Genomic DNA, 25,071 nt, shown 5'->3' with positions numbered 1-25,071 from the left:
ATTTTTAAAAAGAAAGATTGGAAACTAGATTGCTTCACCCATAAACCCTGTCTTATTAAACCCTAATTGGGCTCTGTGCCCCAGCATATCCTTGCAGTCTTTTGTTGGGTATCATAAGTGAATTGTTTATTATTATTATTCAAATTATAGAGGCCGTGACATTGGAGAACTGGATCTCTTACCTAATAAAATATTCAGAATTCCAGACTTTCAACATATAAAACATCTCAAGTAATAGATTAATCACAGTGTTACATGTGTCACCAGATTTCTCCTCTGCTGTCTCTTAAACTGCCTTCCAAGTGACCTGTCCCTTGTGACAGTTTTTTAGGAGAAGGTAAAGGATCCACCTCTGCTTGTTTGTGTGAAAGATACTGATGCCTGGGCCCATTCCTCAGAGATTCTGATTTATCATTCTGAGGTACATCCGGATATTTTTAGATCTCCCAGATGATTTTAATGTGTAACTAAGGTTCAGAGCTACTCTGTTAGCCAAAGTGCTCCTCCATTTAATCATGTACTGAGTTGTTCCCTTTTTAGCAAATGTTAGAATTTACAATAGGTGGGAGGATTACCTGAGCATTTATTACATGCTTTATATTTTATTGCATACTTTAATTGTCTTACTGTATTTTCATGGTGACCCAGTGAAGTCGGCAAGCATTTGCTTCCAGGGTTCCTCCCCCTTCACTAGAGTCCTGCAGAGGCTGTTGCCTCACCATTTGGTTCTCTATTTCATGCCTGGCATTTCATCTGTAACTTTATGGCAGGCTGGCATTTTGGTGAGGGCAACTCTCCACAGCCACACCCATCAAGTGTTTAAAAGGGTGCTTTATTTCTCATCTTTTGAAATCTTTTGCGTTCTGTGTTTTTCAAGAGCCTACTAAAATTTGCAGAATGTTTGGTAAGCTCTCTAGGGTTGTGGAAAGCACACTCCCTAGAACTATTTTCTGTCTTCCACCACTAGTGAATAGTGTGACTTTGAATAAATACATAACATTTTGTAAAATGGACATTATTAACCTATCAAGACATGCACTAGACTAAGTGGAAGTCCTTTTTTGGCTATGAAATTTTAGTAGTCTCTGACTTTCTTTAATGACATGACGTGACTGACTTCCCATTTCTCCTCTTACCATTATTTTCAACTCAAATCCAGCTTTTATGCCTCTATGTCCTCCAGGTAAGAGAGACTGAAAATCAGTAGGTCTTTACAGCTGATTAAATGTGAACATTGAGAGAAAAACCAAAGATGTCTTTAGGACAGATGTCTTTAGCCAGGCGTGGTGGCGCACGGTGGCGCACGTTTTCAAACTTGCCTGATTCTCCAAAACTCCTGGGACATTTGTTAAATATGCAAATTCACAGGTTCCACTTCAGACCCACGAATCAATCTCCAGAGGTGGGCCTGGTTCGGCATTTTTATCAAGTTTCTAAGTGATTCTTGTGATCAGACAAAAGTGGGAAATTGTGCTATAGGAAATTGAATCTAGTTGGTGCTCGATAAATGAACATATATATAATATATATTCCACTAACTCATTTAATTTTTTTCCTGGAGTTTTACAGATTAGCTAAGATCCACACCCCAGAATTAGAAGAACAAACATTATTTGCAAGAGAAAAAACTGAACATTTATTATCATGTACTTAGAGGGGCTTTCAGTCTCTGATACTTAGTGATGCTTACGTGATGCTTAAATATGTTGATAACAAATGGTGATAAGTTTCTTTTGAATGTATTTCATAATCTGTCCAGTAGAGAATTAGACTGTGGAGCTTCATGAGCATATTCTTAGTTAGGGTCTATGCTGTGGACTGTGTTTTAGATGAGATGGTGAAATTAGATATTTTGGTATTTAGCCATTGAGTTTCTTAATAGACTGTTCTATGGTCTGCTTTATACTAAGTTTCATGAATAGCAAGCTTACTGTATTTGTAATGATTTTGCTTATAATTTTAATTTTGAATATGTGTTCTTTGATACTGAAGGTTACATTTGGCAAAGGAACATTGCCTGGTACTGAATCATACATAGTTATATTGCTTTGTGTAGAATACATATGAATGTCTTGTACCTTGTAGCATGGCTGTCATAGGGCTATGTAATTACATTTAAAAACTTTAAAAAAAATTTGCTCACACTACAGTCACTGTTGGATGAATGTCATGATAGTATATTAAAACTCATTTAGGTTTCACTTTGACTTCCACATCTTTTTTTCATGACATGACATGAGTTATGTCTGATTAAAAATATATATAGTTTTCTGTTATGAAAGTTATCTATAAAATAGGAAACTGAGAAATTACAGAAAAATATATTGAAGAAAGTCATCCTTGAAATGTCAACCTTCAACCTTCAGAGTCTACCTATTTTTCAGCCTTTTATTTCCGCCTGTTTTTTTTTTGAGATGGAGTTTTGTTCTTGTTGCCCAGGCTAGATAGAGTGCAGTGGCATGATCTTGGCCCACCGCAACCTCTGCCTCCTGGGTTCAAGCAATTCTGCCTCAGCCTCCTGAGTAGCTGGGCTTACAGGCATGCGCCACCATGCCTGGCTAATTTTTGTGTTTTTAGGAGAGACGGAGTTTCTCCATGTTTGTTAGACTAGTCTCTAACTCCTGACCTCAGGTGATCCACCCACCTCGGCCTCCCAAAGTGTTGGGATTACAGGTGTGAGCCACCGCATCTGGCCTTTTTTTTTTTGTGATGGAGTTTTGCTCTTGTTGCCCAGGCTGGAGTGCAATGGCAGCGATCTTGGCTCACTGCAACCTCTGCCTCCCAGGTTCAAGTAATTCTCCTGCCTCAGCTTCCTAAGTAGCTAAGATAACAGGCATGTGCCACCATGTCTGGCTAATTTTTGTATTTTTAGTAGAGACAGGGTTTCACCATGTTGGCCAGGCTGGTCTTGAACTCCTAACTTCAGATGATCCATCGGCCTTGGCCTCCCAAAGTGCTGGGACTACATGCGTGAGCCACTGTGCCCGGCCTATTTCAGCCTTTTATTATGCCTAATTATTCTGGTTTATAAACAATGACCTAATTAGTAAAACTTGAGCCTGTACGTAGTGCTCTTTTTGCTTTACATTAGCTTATCTGAAGCTAGGACCGAATAAGATACTGAGATATTTTCAGATATTATTATGGTGGAATAATTCAATCATGTAGTCTAGATAGCCATTTTCATGGGTACTTTCAGTGCCCATGACATATAATAAGGGTATATCTTGTGCCAGGCACACTGCCTTGGATTTAGACTATTAACAGTCTCTTGGCTCTCAGGTTTTATAGTTACCATTCTAGGCTGAGCGCATCCATAGGCAACTAAAACTGTATGGTACTGTAGGGAGACTAGTCAGTTAGTGTCCTTACATCTATTCTGTTCTCACCTCAGTCCATTCTGAATAGAGTTACCAGAGTGAAATTCTCTTAGTAATGTTCTTATGTTATTTTCATAAAGCATACAGTGGCTTAGATGGCTTTAGACTTCCAGGATACTTTACCATCTAGCCCCTTTTACTCTACCAACTTATTTTGTTACTTGCTGATATAATCTGTAGCCAGGAAAGCCTGCATACAGTTTGTTATCCCTCTGCCTTTGCTCATGCGTTTTCTGCATCTGGAATCATCTTCCTCTCTTCTCTCTGACAGTTCATGTCCCTGTTTTCTTTCAAAATTCTCTTTGAAATTTACATTTTTCGGGAAGCCTTTCTCTTTGACTTGCTGGACATCTGACCGGCATGTTATCTTTTTATATTTGTTCAAAATGTCATTTTCAACATTTACTCAACTAATTAATATCAAGGACTTGACATCTATTCTCTTTTTCCCTGCATTGGGTTAGAAACCTAATTTAACTTCAACACTGACATATTGGTATTTTAGAGTGGGAAATTGAGACTTTGATAGGAAGGTGTTTGCTGCTGCTGCAGGTAGTGTGCTTGAACCCAACTGACATAACACCCAGAATTTATAGAGGGCCAAGTATAGTACTATGTAAAAATGACAGAATAACCTCTTAGAAAAAATAAAAAAGAATAGCAAATAGAAACACCATTCTCTCAAACTTTGATTTGTAGAAGCAGATGTTTTGTAAAAAAATTTTTTTTCCCCTTAGACTCATTGATATTTCTCTTCTTCTATGGGATATAAGCCATTACTATTTGTTTTGCCATAAAGATTGTTTGGGAAACCCTTCTAAAGAATTAGACAATAGCGTTACTGGGAGCTGAGGTAAGGAGAACTAACGGCTCACCTGAGGCTGGTGGAGGAGGATGGGCAGGGCTGAGTGGCTGAGCATTGGCACAGGTGTCCGTCCTAATGTGCCAGGCAGACTCTTGATGAAGCCAGCTTTTTCTGCATGTGCAGAGGTTATTTCTGCTTTTAGAATCTGAGCACTAGATTATAAAATAATTCAGATCTTGTTTGTTTTCTAAATAATCTAGTGTGAAAATCCTGAGAATTTGTGTCTTCCTGTGAGGCTCTGGTGGAAGTCTGACTTAGTATCTGGAACATCAGGTATTTAAGGGCTAGTATAAATGTAAAATATTGAATTGATGATCTTTACATAGTATAACCAACCATGTGTGAAACACCAAACTGGAAAAATTTTACCTCTCTCCTCCGAAATAAAACTTTTTTTTAGAGTAACAAATCAAAGATTTTAAAGGCTGATAGATGATAAAACACCTGAATTCATGGGTGACTGTCTCACACCAGTCTGGAAAATATTACTTGTTATAATAGCAGTACATCAAGGGACTTGGCAGTTCCTCCTCAAAAAATAGAAAATGAATTAATGATAAGAGCTTAACATCAGACAGGAAGAGGCTTGGTTATAATCATAAAGAGAGAAATTAAGATGAATATGAGGATGAAGAAACTGCACAGCCTCTAAGGACAAAAGAAGGGTACAGAAACTACAGTTAGATGATGTGATGGAGCCGAATTACAGAAAAAGATGGACAGTGGAAAGGACAAAGTGGAAAAAGTAACCAAGGGATGAGGACAGAGAATGTTCCACTCCCATCTGGGGCTACTCTGCTAGCCTTTAGTGTCCTTGCTCTCCTGTGGTGCTGTGATTCTTCAGCCTAGGTCTTGGCCTGTCACTTTGTGGTACTTTGCCCCGATACAGCTTCCTGATATCATTAACTTCCAGGTCCCCAGCAGGGGGAAGTGTGTGGATAGATGCAATGACTTAAATTAGCAAAGCCTAGGACCCTGCAGTGAATGATGCTGTTGCTGCATCTACCTGACCGCCCTTTCTTTTTTCCTTACCTGGTGGAGTAACAAAAGCCCCAAAGGGGTCTCCTGCATACTGTGGGATTGGAAGAGAAGTAGAAATAGTTGCTCAGAGCAAGCCTTGAAAATCCCCTGTCACAAAAGGAATTACCTGGAACAGTTACCCCAGAGTTACTCGTTTTAGTTTGTGTGTTGTAGGGTATAAACTCTCACACCATAATATGACTGCTTAATGAGAAGTCAGCCCTGTCCCTGTTAGGAGACTTTGCTAAGAACTGAGGCACACTTACAGCAATATCTTTTTGTTCTAAGTGAAATAATCTTTAGATATTAGTGATCACTGAATTCCTCATTATACAAATAGGAAAAACACAGGCTTGGGGAATGTCAAGTGACACTGTATATGCCATTTTAGCATTTTAGTAGATGAGTTGAAATTAGGAAGAAGGTCTCCTGAGTCCTAGTCCACAGTATTTTTAAAAAACAATAACCTCACTTGTCTCTAAATTCCTAGGGTTAGTTTTGCCCTCATGGAGCAAAGAGACTGAGCAGGCCTAGGTTGTAGGTGACTGGCACAAAGAGACTGAGAGAAGGAAGCCTGTGGTGGAGTGTTCTGTGATTTTAGAGTTTTTGTCGCTCCTGCTTTTGCTGTTGGAGCTGAGCAAGGGGCCTGCAGCTACCCCTGGGCCTGGCTGGTGTCCCATTTTTGAGGCCCCAGAGTTATTTTTAGCCGTAGGGCCTTGGAAGCAGGTGTGGTCTGGGCTTGAAGGCCACGCCTGGAATGTGTTCAAACCTTGTTGTGCATGTCTGCTTAGGAGCTGAGAATAGTGACGAAGCCATTGCATATACTTTGTTAGAGGAATTTGCACTTTTCCAAGTGAGAGGAATGAAAGTCGTCCTGTGTTGCATTTGTGACACTTTAAACAGGTTTATTTTGGAAACTTTATAAGTTGAATGATCTTTTATAAGTGTTAGTGAATATAATTAAAAAATACATTAGCTATAAATCCTTTGCATACCAAATAAACTTTTGTATTATAAGAGTCGTACCCTAACCTATTTTTAAAGTCTAGCTTCATAGTCATAAACATGTGATTTAAAATTTAATTTTTCTCACTTCCCCCACCCCCTCAAACATTACTGCTGTTTAAAATAATTCTTTATAAATCCATTTCAGCTTTTACCTTGAGGGTAAACATCAATTTCCATACATTACATTTGTTCATCTTTTTTTTTTTTTTTTGAGACAAGAGTTTCGCTCTTGTCGCCCAGGCTGGAGTGCAATGGAGCGATCCTGGCTCACTGCAACCTCTGCCTTTCGGGTTCAAGCGATTCTGCTGCTTCAGCCTCCCGAGTAGCTGGGATTACAGGCATGCACCACCATACCCAGCTAAGTTTTGTATTTTTAGTAGAGATGGGGTTTCACCATGTTGGCCAGGTAGTTCTCGAATTCTTGACCTCAGGTGGTCTGCCCGCCTCGGCCTCCCAAAGTGCTGGGATTACAGGCATGAGCCACTATGCCCAGTCCTCATCTTCTTAACCTTTGCACACCCAAACTTTTATAATGGTCCTGAGAAGAAGGAGTACAGCAGGACCTGGTACTAGTTCCTGGGTCTGAATGTGTGTCATGACCTTTATTAATATTTTTCGTAATTTCCTAGGTTATGGAAAAGAATATGACAATTACCTTTAATTACCTAAGTAAAACTATTACTATGTTTTATACATATCCATCCTATGTGTGTTTGTATGCCTGTGGGTGTTTGAGGTTCTATTTTACCTAACTGTTCTGAGACTTCAGTTTATTCTCAATATATCATGACCATCCTTGGCTGTCAAGAAGTATATTTTTACACCATCATTTTAAATGTTGCATACCATGTTGCAGGATTATCAAGTAGAGATGGGGTTTCACCATCTTGGCCAGGCTGGTCTTGAACTCCTGACCTTGTGATCCACACATCTCAGCCTCCCAAAGTGTTGGGATTACAGGCGTGAGCCACCACACCCAGCCCAGTATTTTTTCATGTGTATTTTAACTGAAAGATAAAGCACTTTCTTGTAAGTCACTTTGTTTTGTTTTGTTTTAAGATGGAGTCTCACTCTGTCATCCAGGTTGGAGTGCAGTGGCGTGATCTCGGCTCACTGCAATGTCCACCTCCCAAGTTCAAGCAATTCTCCTGCCTCAGCCTCCCGAGTAGCTGGGATTACAGGCCCATGCCACCACATCTGGTGAATTTTTGTATTTTTAGTAGAAACGGGGTTTTACCCTGTTGGCCAGACTGGTCTTGAACTCCTGACCTCAAGTGATCCACCTGCCTTGGCCTCCCAAAAGTAGTTTAAAGGAGATTCTTGAAACTACCTCCTTGTTGTATAGACTTTTTTCATGCATATGTCTTGCTTAACATGTCTTTGATATTTTACTACGTTCCGTATTGTAAAACTAAGATTCTCTGAGTAGCTACAACACACTTTTGGCATTGGAAAAATTCTGGGAAAAAGTGCTGGGATTACAGGTGTGAGTCACCATGCCCAGCCATAAGTCACTTTGAATTTATTCTGTGAGCCATTTTGAAATTATCTTCAGGAGAATGTAGTTCAGCATTCTAATTTTATTTATTTTAGTACTAAGAGATTTAAAATAGTTAAATTATGGAGTATTACTATTGTGAGCTTGAGCTTGAGTGCAGGTGGGTGAGAAGTTTGGTGTTGGTGTTGCATTCCATTGCTTGCTCCTAGAGCCTTCCAGTCCTCTTTGGAAAAATTAAATTATAACCCCTCTCCCCTTAGACTGTGTTCCAAATTGTTCAGATGTTTACTCTGGTCTTAATACCTTTAGTCAGTTAGTTCTTTGTCAACAAAGTATACTATATCTGTATCTTTCATGTATTGGAATTTTGTTGTTCTGGGGCTGGTGTGGACTAAAGGGGGGGTGCATATATTAATAGATAAAGATTATACACTTATTTTAGTGTTATCAACCCCTTCAATATAGTAATCTAACTTGTAAAGTCCTTGTGTTAAGTATTTGATCCTTCTGACAAGGAGAGAACCTTGAAAGCGTTTAAAAAATTTTTAACATAAAGATCCTTTAAACTACCTCCTTCTTGTATAGACTTTTTTCCACACATATATCTTGCTTAATGTGTCTTTGATATTTTACTACATTCCATGTTGTAAAATGAAGATTCTCTTAGTAGATACAACACACTTGTGGGGTTGGAAAAAATGTATAATATTAACATTAATAGTAATCTTTCTTGTTACAGTATTTCTTTTCATTTCTTTGCCAAGAAATGCACTGTATAGGAACCACAGTTTCTCTCTTTGTAGTTTTAAGGAAGAAATTGTACTAAATTTTCTTATATATGTATTTTTTCACACTGAAGCTAAAAGTTCAATTGCCTGCCTCAAAAGCACGGACAACAAAAGTGAAAATAGACAAATGGGATTATGTCAAACTAAAAAGCTTCTTCACTGCACGGGAAACAGTCAACAGAGTGAAGAGACAACCTACAGAATGGGAGAAAATATTTGTAAACTATACATCTGATAAAGAGTTAATACCTCAAAAACATCAGGAACTCCAACAACTCAATGGCAAGAAAGCAAGTAACTTGGTTGAAAAATGGGCGAAAGACCCGAATGGACATTTTTCAAAGAAAACATGCAAATGGCCAAAAGGTCTATGAAAAAATGCTCAGCATCACTCATCATCAGAGAAATGCAAATTAAAACCACAGTAAGATAGTATCCCACTCCTGGTAGTATGGCTATTTCCAAAAGACAGAAGATCAGTGTTGGAAAGGATGTGGAGAAAGGAAAACCCTTATACACTGTTAGTGGAAATGTGAACTATTTATAGCCATTATGGAAAACACTGTGGAGGTTCCTCAAAAAAATTAAAAATAGAACCACCATATAATCCAGCAATCCCACTACTGAGTAAAGAAAATGAGAGTTTGCATACCATGTTTATTGCAGTGCTATTTACAATAGCCAAGATAAGGAATCAACCTAAGCGTCTATCAAAATATGAATGAATAAAGAAAACGTGGTATATATGTACACAATGAAATTCTATTCAGCCTTAAAAAATAAGGAAATCCTGTCATTTTCTACAACATGGATGAACCTGGAGGACATTATGTTAAGTGAAATAAACAAGACACAGGAAGACAAATACTGTGTAATTTCACTCATATATGGGAGCTGAAAAAGTTGATCTCATGGAAGTGGAGAGTAGAATGGTTACCAAAGGCTGGAATGGTTAGTGGGGAGGGGAAGCCTGGGGAGATGTTGGTGAAAGTAAATAATTACTTAGGAGAAATACGTTCAAGGATCTGTTGTACAGCATGGTGACCACAGTTAATGAGGATATATAGGATTCCTGAGAAATTCAAGGAGTGGATGTTAAGTGTTCTCATCACAACAATGATGGCTATGTGTGGTAATGCACTTGTTAGTAGAATTAACCATTCCACAGTGTATATATACTTCAGAATATCGTGTTGTACATGATAAATACATACAGTTTTATCCATTAATTTAAAAAGTTTGGCCGGGCACAGTGGCTCACGCCTGTAATCCCAGCACTTTTGGAGGCCAATGTATGAGAATTGTTTGAGCCCAGGAGTTTGAGACTAGACTAAGCAACACAGTGAGACCCCGTCTCTACAAAAAATAAAAATTAGCCAGGTGTGGTGGCACATGCCTGTGGTCCCAGTTACTCAGGAGACTGAAGTGGGAGGATCACTTGAGCCCAGGAGGTGAAGGTTGCAGTAAACTGAGATCACAGCACTGCATTCCAGCCTTGGGTGACAGAGCAAGACCCTGTCTCAAAAAACAACAAAAACAAAAGTTCAGTTTCCTGGAAATGCATCATTTCCAATAGATATAACCATAGTTCTGAACAAAGCATGAACACCTGCCACATCTTTTATTGGCATTTGCCCAATTCAGCATTATCTTGGCTAGTATATTCATTGGCCCCAGAGGGCTACAATCTTCCAGGTATCCACATAGCTCAGTCTCTTACCTCTCTCCTCTCTCATGTTCTCAAGGTAAGGCCTTCTGTGACTACTCTGTTTACAATTTTAACAGCCGCCCCCCCACACCCTTTGCTCTTCCCTGCTCTATTTTTTCTCCCTAGTTCTTATCAGCGTCTATCATAGGAAATGTTTTGTTTTTGTTGTTGATCGTGTCCCCCATCACTAAATTAGAAGCTCCAGAAAGGCAATAATTTTTGCCTTGTTAATTTATAACTAGGCAATACATTAATAACTTATAAATTATAATGAATACTTTTTTCATTGATTGCTACATTTTCACAGCAGTGCCTGGCACATATTAGGTGCCAAATAAGTACTTGTTAGTTGACTGAATTAGTTACAGTAGGCCTGATGAATTATAGTGATTTGGCAGAAGTTCAAGAAAATCAGGATGCACAAATTAATCCCCATCTGACCTCTGTTTGGCTTGTTCTAAATCTTTCTTCTCCTGCCTCCAGCCTACCTTTACTGAAAATACCCTTCTAAAACATTTTCTCCTCAATTCTCAGATTAAGCCAATCCCTGGCCGTATTTCCTCTTACCCAGTAACTCCATCCAGGGATCCTTCCATTTCTACCCTCCCCAGACCACCTCCATACACCGCCCTTCTCCCAGTAGGTAGGGTCCTGAGTTTTCAGGCAGGGTGTCTGGAGGAAGCATTAAGTGTACAGGGGTAGGTGAGGGAGCCTGTGGGCCAGGAGGAGTGTGTCTAGGATACATACATGGGTGACAGAGGGAAAGAGGAAGGTTGGGAGGGGGAAGCAGGAGGAGAGCTCAGGTGGGTCAGGGAAGGGGAAGCTGGTGAAACAGGCGATCATAAACAGGAAGCAGTACTAAGAAAAAGAAAAGAGCTCTGATTGAGCCAATACCAAGAGGGGAGTGCTCCTTGCCCTGAACAGAAACTTTGGTGAAGGCTTCTTACAGATTTGGCCTGTGATGGCCTGTGCCTAAAAGCACAGGTATTATAGGTAGTCTTTGAAGGCTGACTGCTATTCCAGCCTTTATCTGTGGGTCCTTGAGATGTATGTAAACAACCTGAACCTCTGATTGGAGGGGCGGCTTTCGACAGTGTGGTATGTCAGTGCGAGGCAGCTGGGTTCTACAGTGTGGATAACTGCTGTCTCCAGGTCTAGTATCACCTATATAGTTTTGCTTCAAGCAGTCTAACTCATTATTGCCATCACTTGTCAGAATATGTGTCCTCAATTTTTGGGCAAGGAAATATGATCAGACATTAATAGGCAGCTAAAAAGCACATTAAGTTCATAGTTTTATTTTGTTTTATTTTAATTATACTTTTAAGTTCTGGGATACATGTGCAGAACGTGCAGGTTTGTTACATAGGTATACACGTGCCATGGTGGTTTGCTGCACCAAGTTCGTAGCTTTCTTGATTTTGGTGAGGGTGGTTTTTTTGTGTTTGTTTTTATTTTTTTTAATTGAATATATTTGCCAAATACCAGCCCTCAGAATTTCTGTCAAGTTTCTCTTAACCCACAGCTTACGAGATAAAGTTGCTTTAATCTGTGTAGAATTGAGGCAGTCAAAGTCTAAGGAGTTCTTGTTTGCTTGCAGATATGATAGTCTCCTTTTTTCCCTTTTGATTGTTTTTTTCCTGTCATTGAAAGCCTGTGTTTAGGGCTCTATTGAAAGGCATTTCAGTATATCTTGTTGCCTGTTTCTTCAGTTTTATTGGAGGGAAAAAATTTAAGTCAGGCTTGTAGTTTAATAAAAGTAAACTTCTCACCTGATATATCCTTTCCATAAACTGAGAATTTGAACTTGAGCTCTAGCCCAACCAAATAAAGCTAAATCCCTCTCCTCACTCAACAGGCCTATTAAGCACCCCATAGCTATGGGATCCTTTTCCTTTCCCTGATAATTTCTCTTTGTAAAAGAAAATGTTTAAAATGGAGTTGTGCCTCTCTGAGTGGGACACACCCCCGACCACCCCCCCCACCCCCCGCCCCCAGCTTCCTCCTGGAGCCCCATCCCCTGCTGTGGCCCTTGGTGCAGGCCTTGGGAGTAGGTGTTTTAGGGCAGCAGTAGCAGTAGCAGGTGAAACTATTGCTGCCAGCAGAAAATAACTCATGGGTAGAAGGAAAAAAATTGTGTGTGTGAGCGATTATCACTTTTTTTCTGAGTGGGATATAGTCAGTGTCAGTATGACTGACCTAGAACCCAGGATCATGTTTAGGAAGTTGAAGAGAAAAATCATCTGGGAAGCAGAAGAAGATCCTTAATATAATCACTTAAAAATAATCTTAAAAAAAGGATTCTCTGGCTAGGCACAAATTTTGAAGGCTACAAGTAATAAAAATCAAAACATTTTCCTTTTAAGTAATTAATGGCAAATACTGGTTTTATACAGACTTTACGTTGTTCTTTTAGTTGAAACAGGCCCTACCTGTTCACTTCAACATAAAAATAGTCTTAGTCTTTCTCTGTCCCCCAGGCTGGAGTGCAGTGGCGCAATCTCGGCTCACTGCAACCTCCACCTCCTGGGTTCACGCCATTCTCCTGCCTCAGCCTCCCGAGTAGCTGGGAATACAGGCGCCCGCCAACACGCCCGGCTAATTTTTTGTGTTTTTAGTAGAGACGGGGTTTCACCGTGTTAGCCAGGATGGTCTCGATCTCCTGACCTCGTGATCCGCCCGCCTCAGCCTCCCAAAGTGCTGGGATTACAGGCTTGAGCCACCGCGCCCGGCTAGACTTACAGTTCTTAAACATAACTTATTCAGTAGCATACTTCATTGATATACTGTATTTGTGCAGAGTTGGATATAGAGTGAATTTCAAGAAATAGAACTCCAGTGATTTCTGTTATAGTCATAAATACATTTCCATAAGTAACCAAATGGAATCTAAATAAAAATAAATTACATAAAAAAAACACAGAAAAAATTGTATATTAAGGGGGGAAAGTTGTTATACAACTTGTGTTAAATATTATAAAATATAAAACATAAATCATTTGCTGAAAGGTAAAATATACCAGAAATGGTATTTCTTTAGGAGATTTGCTGATTTTCTTCCATGATCTGTATAGTCATTTTGTTATACTAAGATGTTGACTCAGTTTATCTTTATTCCCAGATAAAGTCTTTTAAAACCTTTATTTTGAACTTGGGATACTTTGCAGTTTTTTGTGTGGTAGCCCTGATTAAGGTTACTAGTCTTCAGTATGATAAATACTGCCTTGCTGACTTTAGGGTATCCTTTAAAAGATAATTTCCATAACTTCACGAATGTTCATCATCACATTTTAACTTTCTTTTAAGCCAGAGTAGTTATAAAGGGTACTCTCTAACTAGGATGTCATAAAACAGGCCAGGCGTGGTGACTCCCAGCATTTAATTTGCTAACCTTTTGAGCACACTGTTATGAATTACTTGTCAGCTTCTAGGTACTCTAGTATGTAATTCTAGGGGAGGAAATTTTGTGTGTGTGTGTGTGTGTGTGTGTGTGTGTGTGTGTGTGTGTGTATACATATATTTTTAATTTTTTTGTAGAGACAGGGTCTCGCTCTGTTGCCCAGGCTGGTCTTGAACTCTTGGACTCAAGTGATCCTCCTGCCTCAGCCTTCCAAAGTGCTTGGATTACAGTCATGAGCTACTATGCCCAGCTGGAGTTATCTTTTAAGTTTAAGAATTTCGCCGGACGCGGTGGCTCACACCTGTAATCCCAACACTTTGGGAGGCCGAGGCGGGTGGATTACCTGAGGTCGGGAGTTCAAGACCAGCCTGACTAACATGGAGAAACCCCGTCTCTACTAAAAATACAAAATTAGCCGGGCATGGTGGTGCATGCCTGTAATCCCAGCTACTGGAGAGGCTGAGGCAGGAGAATCGCTTGAACCCGGGAGGTTGCGGTTGTGGTTGCGGTGAGCCGAGATGCGCCATTGCACTCCAGCCTGGGCAATAAGAGTGAAACTCTGTCTCAAAAAAAGAAAAGAATTTCTACATGTTTTATTTAGATTTCCAGACATGCATATATGCGAGGCCCATGGAAATATAGATTGATTCATTTTCTAATTAAATGTTGAAAAAAATCAGATTCAAGTACTGTAAGTGAAAGAAAAAGCAAGATGCAAGACAGTGTCTATACTTTGTAACCATTTGAACAAAGAGAAGGAAAAGTGTGTATATTTGTGTTTCATTCTATATTAATTAAAAAAAATCCTTGGAATAAATTAGATGAGACTACTAAAAGTTGTCACCAGTTAAAGGACAGGGTTGGGACCCAGGCAGATGGAGGATAATGGTAGAAGAAGGATTTTGAATGTATTTAGTTTTTTTCCATTTAAATGTATTTGCTGAAGTCTCAATATCGTGGCAATTTTAAACACCTTTATTGATGTATAAGTGACACAAACTGTACATGTTCATACTATGTATACATTTTTAGACTTTTTTTGAACCATATGAATATATTACCTATTTAAAAATCTAAAGAAAGTATTTACAACTTTAGCAGCTGGCTAAATAAATAAATAGCAAAGCTGGTCTGCTCTGGATTTTGTTCTATGGACCTGAGCCTTTGTGGTTCATTGTAAAAATTTTTATTCCCCTTGACTTATAGAAATTCTGGATAAGGTTAGCTTGGTGGTGTTGCAAGCAAAATATTCTCTTGTCATCTTTCAAATCTTACCTAATGCAAAGGATTTTGAAAACAAAACGGTAAATACAGAGAAATTTTTAAAATTAGATGCATAGCCAGTGATGGAGATTTAACCAAAATTCTCTAACTGTGTAAATGAAAGAGATTAAGGCCATTGTTACTTTACCCTCCATGATCCCTTGGCAGGGCTCTGCCTCTCACCTCACCCATTTAGGACTACAGAGAATTAGACCTTGGGCATGAAGTCCTACCAGGAGGACTCCAGCTGGCCTCAGTACAGCACTGAAAGAATGTAACTTCACCCTCACTTCACTTTTACCCCTATGCTTCACTTACATCCTCAGCTTAGAGTCACTTTGACCAGAGCCTTTCTTGGTCAGGGAAAGGGTCTTTTTGTATCTGTAACTAAGCTCTGATTCTCTGGGCAAGAATGACATTTTCTGCTCTGTAGAACTGTTTGTTGTAACCTGTCTTTGGGTTTGTGAGAATTGGCTGAGGGGAAGCAAAGATGAGAACTTTCTAGTTCAACTTTTGCATGTTTGCTGACTTCTCCCTCCTTTTGTCCCTTGATCTGCTAACCCAGATAACTGCTTTGTCCCATCCGGATTTTATCTCTTTGAGAGGAGCCAATCAGACTCAGAGACCCAGTGCCATTGTTGGAATCAACTTGCTCTTGTTCTCGGATTTCCACTTTCTGTGCCACCTGGGTACCCTCATGGACAATTGGCATCATTCTTTCCCGGTCCAGTTCCATTATGGGAACAAGTACTTAGGGAAAACAGGGCAACCTAGTAGTAGAAGCCCTGGTTTGGGAATCAGACAATCTGAATACAGGACCTTACATTGCCATGAATTCTGTCACTAAGCAGGCAGAACCTGATTCAGTGATATGGCCTCGGTAGGCGCTTTGCAGAAGTTTATTAGTGGATTGACTAGGACAAATTCTCTCTTATAGTTCCTTCAGTTGAAAATAGAGATGACTTTTGTACTTCATTGCCATAAAGCTATACTAAAAATAATTCATTAATGAAAGTTGTTTCTTGGAAAATAAGAAATGGACATATGATGTATTAAATGGAGCTGGTTTGTAAAATGGGGTGTGGTTGAGACAGTATCTCAGGTGCCTTCTAACTCCCTGTGTGTCAGCCTCTGTGAGAAAGGGCACAGTTTGGTTGCAGCTGTACTATAGGAGGATGGAATTACATCTGTTTTTATCTGTGGGTGATGTCTTTTAGATGCCAGATGCAAGCCAGCTTTGTTTGCCATTGGCATCTATAGGGTTTTTTTCCTCCTGTCTCTCTATGATGCATAGTTGCTTTTTTACTTACCAGCTTTCAATAAATTAGATAATTTTGTTCTCAGACCAAAATTTGAAGAGACAAGGCCACTGTAATGTCTAAATTTTGTAGGTGAAGAAACTGTGGTTTAGAGAGGTTATGTGATTTGTCCAAGGTTGCATAAGTAAATGACAAAGCTACATCTCTTTATATCATGCTTCCCCTTCTGTCTCCATACTTTAGCTTCTAATTTGTAAGTACAAAATTAGGAAACATGACCTAAAGGTTTTTAAAGGCTCTGACATCCTGATCTGAAATCAGCTAATCAAATATTTAGAATCTTAAATTGTTTTTGGAACAAGGAAGAATTTACCTACCATAGTAATATATTGAGTATATTATGTCCAAAGTACTGTAGAAGTAAGAAATATAATAAACTTTTGCTATCAAATAGTTACCCTCTAGGCTGGGTGTGGTGGCTCATACCTATAGTCCCAGCACTTTGGGAGGCTGAGATGGGTAGATTGCTTGAGCCCAGGAGTTCGAGACCAGCCTGGGCAACATGGCAAAACCCTGTCTCTACAAAAAGTACAAAAATTAGCCAGGTGTGGTGGTGCGCGCCTGTAGTCCCAGCAACTTGGGAGGCTGAGGCAGGAGAATCACTTGAGCCCGGGAGGCAGAGGTTGCAGTGAGCTGAGATTGTGTCTCTACACTCCAGCCTGGGTGACAGAGCAAGACCCTGTCTCAAAAAAAAAAAAAAAAAAAAAAAAAAATTTACCCTCTAGAAGTTCAATGCCAGAAGTAGACATGTAGTTTTATGTAGTAGAGGATTTCGTATAAGCAGAGATGGATGAGGGGAGATAGGAATCTGAGAGTATTGAAGGTCAAGGTGAAGTCCAAGCAATAAGCACAAAACTTCAACTAGTGTTAATTAGAAAGTGATTGATTAAAGGAGTTTGGCAAGAAAGGGAAGCACTGGGTTCAACTTTAAGGACTCTGTATGTCTGGGTTGCCAACTTAGAGTTCCAGGTTAAGGGGTGAGATTTTTTAAGACTAGGAGTTAGTGATTCTCCGAAGAATGAAGCAGGAAAAAGTGAAGGATAAGCTTACAGGGCCTTAAGCAACTTGGTGGTAGGGAGGTGGCCTCCGGAAGGAGACATGCCAGGGCCATGGCTGTGAGCTTCAGCACTTCACAGGCCTAGCTCGGCAGCTGCTGTGACAAACATATCAGTTGTTTTTGTCCTTCCTCTTCCTTAAAAGATAGCTGACATTTATAGAACCTGCAGTTTTCCTGCATCTTCTCTCCTCCATGAGGGCAATTTTAAAAGGCTGCTGTTTGCGCCCTGGTACTCGTGTGAGCTCACATGTGCACACATATACACCCCCATTCATCACAGGAATTCTTAAGCCATTTCAGAAAAGATTTTTTTTTTTTTTTGTCCCGATAACACAGGATTGCTAACTTGGTCCTCAGCTGCTGTTCTTTGTGGGGTTTCAATAAATAAGCAAATAAAATATAGGAAAATTATTTGGAATAATAATACTTCAAGCAGCTTTTTATAGCCCTTTTAATTCAATACTACAGGTCATTTAGTTCTGACCCCCAGGTGATTATAATTCATGATATGTCTTGTTTTGTTTTCTTTGAGTTTTTACATTTTGAGGTAAAATGGAATTATCACTAGCACATTTTTCTGAAGCCGTACCAATTTGTCCTTTTTATTTGTTTGTTCAAATGAAGCAGTGCATCAAGTATGGAATTAGATTAATGGAGTAAATATTATGAATCATACACTCTCTAATCTGACACTCTTTCTTCTTTTTTTGACCTCATGTTTTGTTTTCTGTCTTTCTCTCTCCGCCTAGGCTTTCAGTCCAGTGTAAAGCTGTTGGAGCGCGGGAGCAAAGGTAAAGAATGATGTAATGCGCTGGCTGCCCCAAAGCATCTTTTGTTGTGGAATGGTTATTCCAGTCATCTCTTTATGAATCAAATGTGAGGGGCTGCTTTGTGGACGGAGTCCTTTGCAAGAGCACATCAACGGGAAAGAGAAAGAGACATTCACTTGGAGGGCTCTTGGTGAAAATGGGTTTAACTCTCCTTTTGCCAGTCACCACCAGCCTGACCTCATATACTTTTAGTACAATGGAGTGGCTGAGCCTTTGAGCACACCACCATTACATCATCGTGGCAAATTAAAGAAGGAGGTGGGAAAAGAGGACTTATTGTTGTCATGGCCCATGAGATGATTGGAACTCAAATTGTTACTGAGAGGTTGGTGGCTCTGCTGGAAAGTGGAACGGAAAAAGTGCTGCTAATTGATAGCCGACCATTTGTGGAATACAATACATCCCACATTTTGGAAGCCATTAATATCAACTGCTCCAAGCTTATGAAGCGAAGGTTGCAACAGGACAAAGTGTTAATTACAGAGCTCATCCAGCATTCAGCAAAACATAAGGTAAACGCTTTCCCTTTTGCCTTTTTAAAATAAATGGACACACTGAATGAGGAATAATTTTAATTGAAGCCTTCTCTTTAAGTAGAGAAAGTAATTTGAGGAAGTTTTGGTTGCTTTTTAAATTTTGGTGCCTTGTGGTACCTCAAAATAATTTATTGTCCATATTGTCACATTTAATAATATTTCTAAACTATGAAGGATTAACTTGCTTTAGTTTGAACAAGTGCTATATTTTCTTGTGGCTTGCTAAAATTATTTTATTAAACACTATTCTATATTTGCAAATTTACTGAAAGGAAAGTCATTCTTTTCAAGTCCTTTGGAAAGAAAGTAGGAACTAATTATTAGGGGTGCTTTTTATATGTCATAACACATGTGGTAACATTGGTCAAGACTTTATGATATCTTCAAGGAAAGTTATTCCTGGGATACTAAAATGTTGTCTGTGTGGTGAGGAAGTCTGTTTTTTTTCTTCACAAATACAAATGAGCTCATGTTTTAATTTAAATAAACAACTGATTTCTTTGTTAAGGTGTAAAAGTCATTTTAAAAAAAGTTTGTTTAGGTCCAGGGTTATGTTTATTTTGCATGTTGTTTGGTTTATTTTGAACTTTACCATTTTATAGTGTAAAGGATTTAAAACCAGGGAGTTGTGAGACCACCTACACAGAAATAGCATCATTTTGGTTTTTAAGAGTTATGTGTGTGTCTGTCTCATAAATTGACTACATCTTATTTTTATTCAAATTATTAATTGAAAACAAGAAGCAATTATTCGCCTCAGCACTGGTAAACATGAGATCTTAAGCAGTAGTTTGAGATTACTTTTCTCACCTTCTTCCTAACAAGCCTCATGTTTGCATTTCAGGTTGACATTGATTGCAGTCAGAAGGTTGTAGTTTACGATCAAAGCTCCCAAGATGTTGCCTCTCTCTCTTCAGACTGTTTTCTCACTGTACTTCTGGGTAAACTGGAGAAGAGCTTCAACTCTGTTCACCTGCTTGCAGGTAAGGCTCGTGATGGAATTAAAAGGACTCAGGATCTTGTTGAGCTGTATGAGTAAGCATATTTCACTGTGACCTCACAGTACAATAGATCATCCCAACTTTACTGTGTAAAATGATTTATTTATAGCTTTTGATTGATGTCACTGTTCTATTTAACTTGAATACGATATCATTCTTCCACATGGGTCAGTGTATTTTTGACTTGGCTCAAGTGCCTCTTCACTTGCTATTAACTGGTAGTGCCACATAGATTTGCACACCCATATGGATAGCTCAAAGCCAGCTGCTTCTGTCTGCCTTTTTCCATTCACCTGTGATATAAGAACACCAAATGATGAACATCTCAGCTCCTGCTAGTTCCCGCCCCTGTGGCAAGAACCAGACCAATATTACAGTGTCAAACTCTTACTTAACATTTATAGTTGGAGTGGACTCCAGAGATAAGCCTTATGGTCACCTTTCTGGGCATTATAAACAGTGAAATAGGGGGAGAATGTGTGCAGAATGTTTCTTCTGGTAATTAGGGGAACTGTTTTAAAAGTTACTTGCATATTTTTATTTGTTTTATAATTAAAAGAAAGTCTCAACGTAGAAATGCTAAGCAATCAGATGATTTTATAAAGTGTGTGGGAAGGACCAAATATTCTATATCTCTCCTGGAGGATGGCATCGTAGGAGTTAATCCCATCAAATTCCAAAGAAGGCTGTTCATCCTTTGCTTCTCGTTTTGCAAATGAAAATCCTTTCGCTTGCCCTGTAGGCCCATAGAGCTGGGAATATAGTTTGACAACACACAATAACCTTAACATAAAGCTGCTGTGTTAGGCAGATTCAGCTTCAATGATAGGCAAGAGCGCTTTTAAACATTTGGTCTAAGAAAAACAAAATATTAAGATGAATTAGTTGTTGGTGTGTTAATAACTTTAAACTCTGTGCAGGTTTAGATAAGATTTCCATGTCTCCAGTTCTCTCTCACAAGCTTTTCCTCAGTTCTCTAAGAACAAGGATAGTTGCATCTTTTTCAGATTCTCTATCTGTACACCTTTCATTTATGCTGTGATTCCATCTGATCTTTCAATTAGTGTTAAGTGAAGCCGGCTTGTCTTAGAATGTAGTTTTCAGAAGTCTGTAACTGAGAATTATAATATTAGATTCTGTCTCTGTTGATAGACACATTCTTTTACTGGGAATATGAGTGTGTTAAATATAACAGCTACTATTAGCATTTCACTAAACTAATTTGGTGAGTTTAGGAACTCATTTCATGTTGCATGTGGCCACTGTGTAAGGGACTTTACCTTGGAATCCTGTTAATGGGATCGGGGTTTTTCTTTTTTTTTTTTTTTTTTCTGGGACAGAGTTTTGCCCTGTCGCCTAGGCTGGAGTGCAGTGGCGTGACTTTGGCTTGCTGTAAACCTCTGCTTCCCAGGTTCAAGCGATTCTCCTGCCTTAGCCTCCCAAGTAGCTGGGATTCCGAGCACGTGCCACCACGCCTGGCTAATTTTTGTATTTTAGTAGAGACCGGGTTTCACCATGTTGGCCAGTCTGATCTCGAACTTTGACCTCAGGTGATCTGCCTGCATCGGCCTCCCAAAGTGCTGGGATTACAGGCGTGAGCCACCACACCCAGCCAGAGATTTTCTTAAAGAAGCAATATGCCAAGATGTGCTTCGTGACAGAGTGGTTATCCCACCATGTTCTTGTTTGAGATACTTTTACCCTATGGGGAGACCTTACTCAACATCTCAGTCAAGTAGACACTGCCCCCAGAGGAGTGAGCTCACACTGAGTTTCTAGCACAGGTGCTTTAGCTACTTGTACCCTTTATTCCTTTATCAAAGAGCATTCCTTTGTTACCTGGGAAGGTTCTTATCCTGTGTAGCCTTGGGAGGGGCATTCACTGGGCAATAAGGAAGAAACAGGACTGCCTGATTAGCTGTGTCAACTCTAGGGACACGTGGTGTGACACACTGAGTCAGAACACTCTGACATCCCTGTTTCAAACAGGAAGTGTTTCTTAGGCCTAACGGAAAGTCCATGGAGGCAGCACCGGGAGCCACATTAAATGTATTAGTAGCACCGTATCTTCATCCGTACCTCTAGAATCCTGTGTTTCTATTAGCTTAGGAGGTGACTTCAGAGTCCGAATTGCTTGTTTGGGAATTTCTGAGCAGCTGGATTTCTTGTGACACCTAAGAGAGGGTTCTAGATTATTAGAAGCCTTCTCAATCATCCAAAAGCAATTGGGGATTCTCTTGGTTAGTGAATTTTTTCGTCCGGGTAGGTAGATAATTGGGATAAGTGGATAACAGTATTGGAGAAGGTTTGGCCATCAATTCTTGGGAAACTGTTTTATTGCAAAGGTCCAGCTGCTCAGAGGACAAGCCAGGGATGTGGGACAGAAGGACACATTGACAAAAGTTTCTTAAATATTTTGGTTGGGGAGAAATAACTGAAAAGCACACTAGTTTCTCACGGGGGCTACTGTACGTTACAAGGTCACTGGAGACAATTTTCACTACAAACTGCCCCTATGACTTTCAACAGTTGGAGATTGTTGTCAGTCTCGTTTGTACATGGTAATAGACAAAGTGGTTTCTTGGAATAATTTTTCCATCGGTTTAGAACTTTCAGCCACCTTGAGAAAAGAAAGCATCAGATATGTGAGATGGTTTTTATGGTCATTAGCTATGGCAGTGAGGAATTGTGGCCCCACATCTACTCACACTCTCAGGGCTACCTTACCCACAGAAGAATGACTGTGAATAAGGGGAACAAGAAGACTCCCAAGAAATTGATAGCAGCATCTTAATGAGCTCTTTCCTTCAAACAAGAGGAGACTGACACTTACCTGGAGGACCTACTTACATGGTCATAAAAAATGAAGGATTACTGAAGGAGGAGGAAGTGGGATTTGGGGAACCTCTACAGGAATGCAGTGGGCTTAGTTCTTTAATATGGACCAGGTCTTGTTTATCTTTGTGTTCCCGCAAGGCCTAGCCCTTCTGAAGTTTTCAGTAAATATTTTGATATTAGCTTACCTGAAGGTTTTATACTGTTTATATTTCCCATGATTTATCAGTTTAGAATAAAGCATATTAAGCAGTGATGAAGTCTGAAAGTAGAGAAAACTTCAGATTGTTTTGAAATAAGTGATTTGGAAGGTGTATTTATTCTGATAAAGCAAATATATAGCTGTGATAGGAAAATACCTAATATGAAACTTTCTTCATCTATATAAGTAGATGTGAAGATGGTATTAAAATCTGATGAAAATGCTGCTGTAATTAAACAATGCTAATTTTGTGTGGTCCTTAAATACTGATATTTGATAAACAGCTAACAACCCTAGAAATCCAGCTCCACTCATAGGAAGATACAAGTCCTTGAATTCATGTTAATTGAGAATAGTCAGAATAATTATTGTATTTTTAAAAATGTAAATGTAAATTGATCGCTCTATTTAGTCACTAGTAAATAACCTACTAACCAAGTCAAACCAAGCCATAGCATTGTTTCACTCCCAGTGGATTAAAGGGTTTAATATCAGTAGCAGCTGGGTGTGGTGGTGCACCCCTGTATTTCCAGCTACTTGGGAAGCTGAGGTGGGAGGATTGCTTGAGCCCAGGAGTTTGAGGTTACAGTGAGCTGTGATTGCAACACTGCACTACAGTCTGGGTGACAGAGAGCCTGTCTCTAAAAAAAACAAAAAAAAACAAAACACAAAATTATCAGTAGCAATCTCATCTTAAAAAAAAAAACAAATTTGGATGCCTTAGAAAGTTCTCCATTACTGCCCGGACATGGTGGCTCACACCTGTAATCCCAGCACTTTGGGAGGCCGAGATGGGTGGATCACCTGAGGTCAGGAGTTCGAGACCAGCCTGGCCATCATGGCAAAACCCCATCTCTACTAAAAATACAAAAATTAGCCAGGCATGGTGGCACCTGCCTGTAGTCTCAGCTACTCGGGAGGCTAAGGCAGGAGAATTGCTTGAAGCTGGGAGGCAGAGGTTGCAGTGAGCCAAGATCGTACCACTGCACCCTAGCATAGGCAACAGAGTGAGACTCTGTCTCAAAAAGGAAAAAAAAAGTTCTCTATTACCATTAATGGGTAGGTAATGGTAAACCATTGTTTCCTTTTTTTTTCAATTTTGAAGTCAAATTATTGAATAAGTACAATTTAAAGACCTGCGTATCTTCCCCACAACCCCCTTTTGAAATTAAGACTTAAGAATTCATATTGGCCGGGTGCGGTGGCTCACACCTGTAATCCCAGCACTTTGGGAGGCTGAGGCGGGCAGATCACCTGAGGTCGGGAGTTCATAACCAGCCTGACCAATATGGAGAAACCCCGTCTCTACTAAAAATACAAAATTAGCCAGGCGTGGTGGCTTATGCCTGTAATCCCAACACTTTAGGAGGCTGAGGCAGGAGGATCACTTGAGCTCAGGAGTTTGAGACCTGCCTGGCCAATAGAGAGAGACCTCGTCTCTACTAGAAATTTAAAAAAGTAGCCGGGTGCGGTGGTATCATACCTATAGTCCCAGCTACTTGGAAGGCTCACTTGAGCCCAGGAGTTTGAGGCTGCAGCGAGCCATGATTGCGCCACTGAACTCCAGCCTGGGTGACAGAGCAAGACCCTGTCTCCAAAAAAATAAAAAAGAAATTATACAAGGTAGAGCTAGAGAGAGGTAGTGCCACGCTCTATGCCATGTGCCGGGCCTGTTCTTGTTTTTTCTCCTGCAGATGTAAGATTTAAGATTGAGGGGAAGGGGAGAGATGGGGATTGGAGAATCCAAAAAAGGAACCATTTTCAAGGGTTGGTAATACCTTTCGTGTTACTGCTAAACCTTAGATATCGGCCAAAGAAAAAGGATCAGAAAAGAGCAGGAGGGAAGAAAAACTAGGTCCTAGTGGTAAAGGTGTTACCTGAGCACAGATCTGTATCTGTATCTGCATCTGCAGAAGGTTTCAGGGTCTTCTGATCAACTCAGTGCCATGCCCACACCCATTCCCTAGGTGATCTAACATCTGCATTGAGGAAATCCCTTTAAGCTGGAAAGAACAATGGACTAGGGGTCAAAGCTGTAACCTGTGTTTTCTGTGTGTGTGTCTCTGCTCCTTATGGCAACTTTGGATAAGTCATTTAACCTGAATTATTTTGTATTTTTTCAGGTCCTAAAAAGAGATAATAACGCTTGCCTTGTTATAAGGATTGTATTAGACAATGGATGTGAAATTTCTGTATCAATAGTCTAAAAGACTGTCCTTTAAAAAAAATAAGAAACTTACCAGTATGAGTTTGAAAACCCAAAAAATCAGTTGCCAACATTGATTTATTGAGCAACTTTTTTGGTGTTTTCAACAACCTGCAGAAAACTAGTTCTCTGAAAAATAAACTTGTTTCTTGGCT

The 25,071-nt window shown here is 39.7% G+C and overlaps 1 protein-coding gene across 4 annotated transcripts in view; it reads left to right on the top strand.

Annotated features, from left to right (window-relative positions):
• DUSP16 (dual specificity phosphatase 16) overlaps positions 1-25,071 on the top strand; it is a 125,036-nt gene that overhangs the window by 60,159 nt on the left and 39,806 nt on the right. For all 4 annotated transcript variants that reach the window (XM_032159649.2, XM_058443586.1, XM_032159651.2 and 1 more), the window contains 2 exons: positions 18,056-18,648; positions 19,517-19,655. In XM_032159649.2, coding sequence (XP_032015540.1) covers positions 18,421-18,648; positions 19,517-19,655 — 367 coding nt within the window. In that variant the 5' untranslated portion in view covers positions 18,056-18,420. The remainder of the gene's footprint in view (positions 1-18,055; positions 18,649-19,516; positions 19,656-25,071) is intronic.

This window comes from Hylobates moloch, unplaced genomic scaffold (genome assembly GCF_009828535.3).
Source record: "Hylobates moloch isolate HMO894 unplaced genomic scaffold, HMol_V3 SCAFFOLD_8, whole genome shotgun sequence".
NCBI lineage: Eukaryota > Metazoa > Chordata > Mammalia > Primates > Hylobatidae > Hylobates > Hylobates moloch.
Note: the sequence above shows the minus strand (reverse complement) of the source record. Positions and strands in the feature narration are given on the sequence as shown.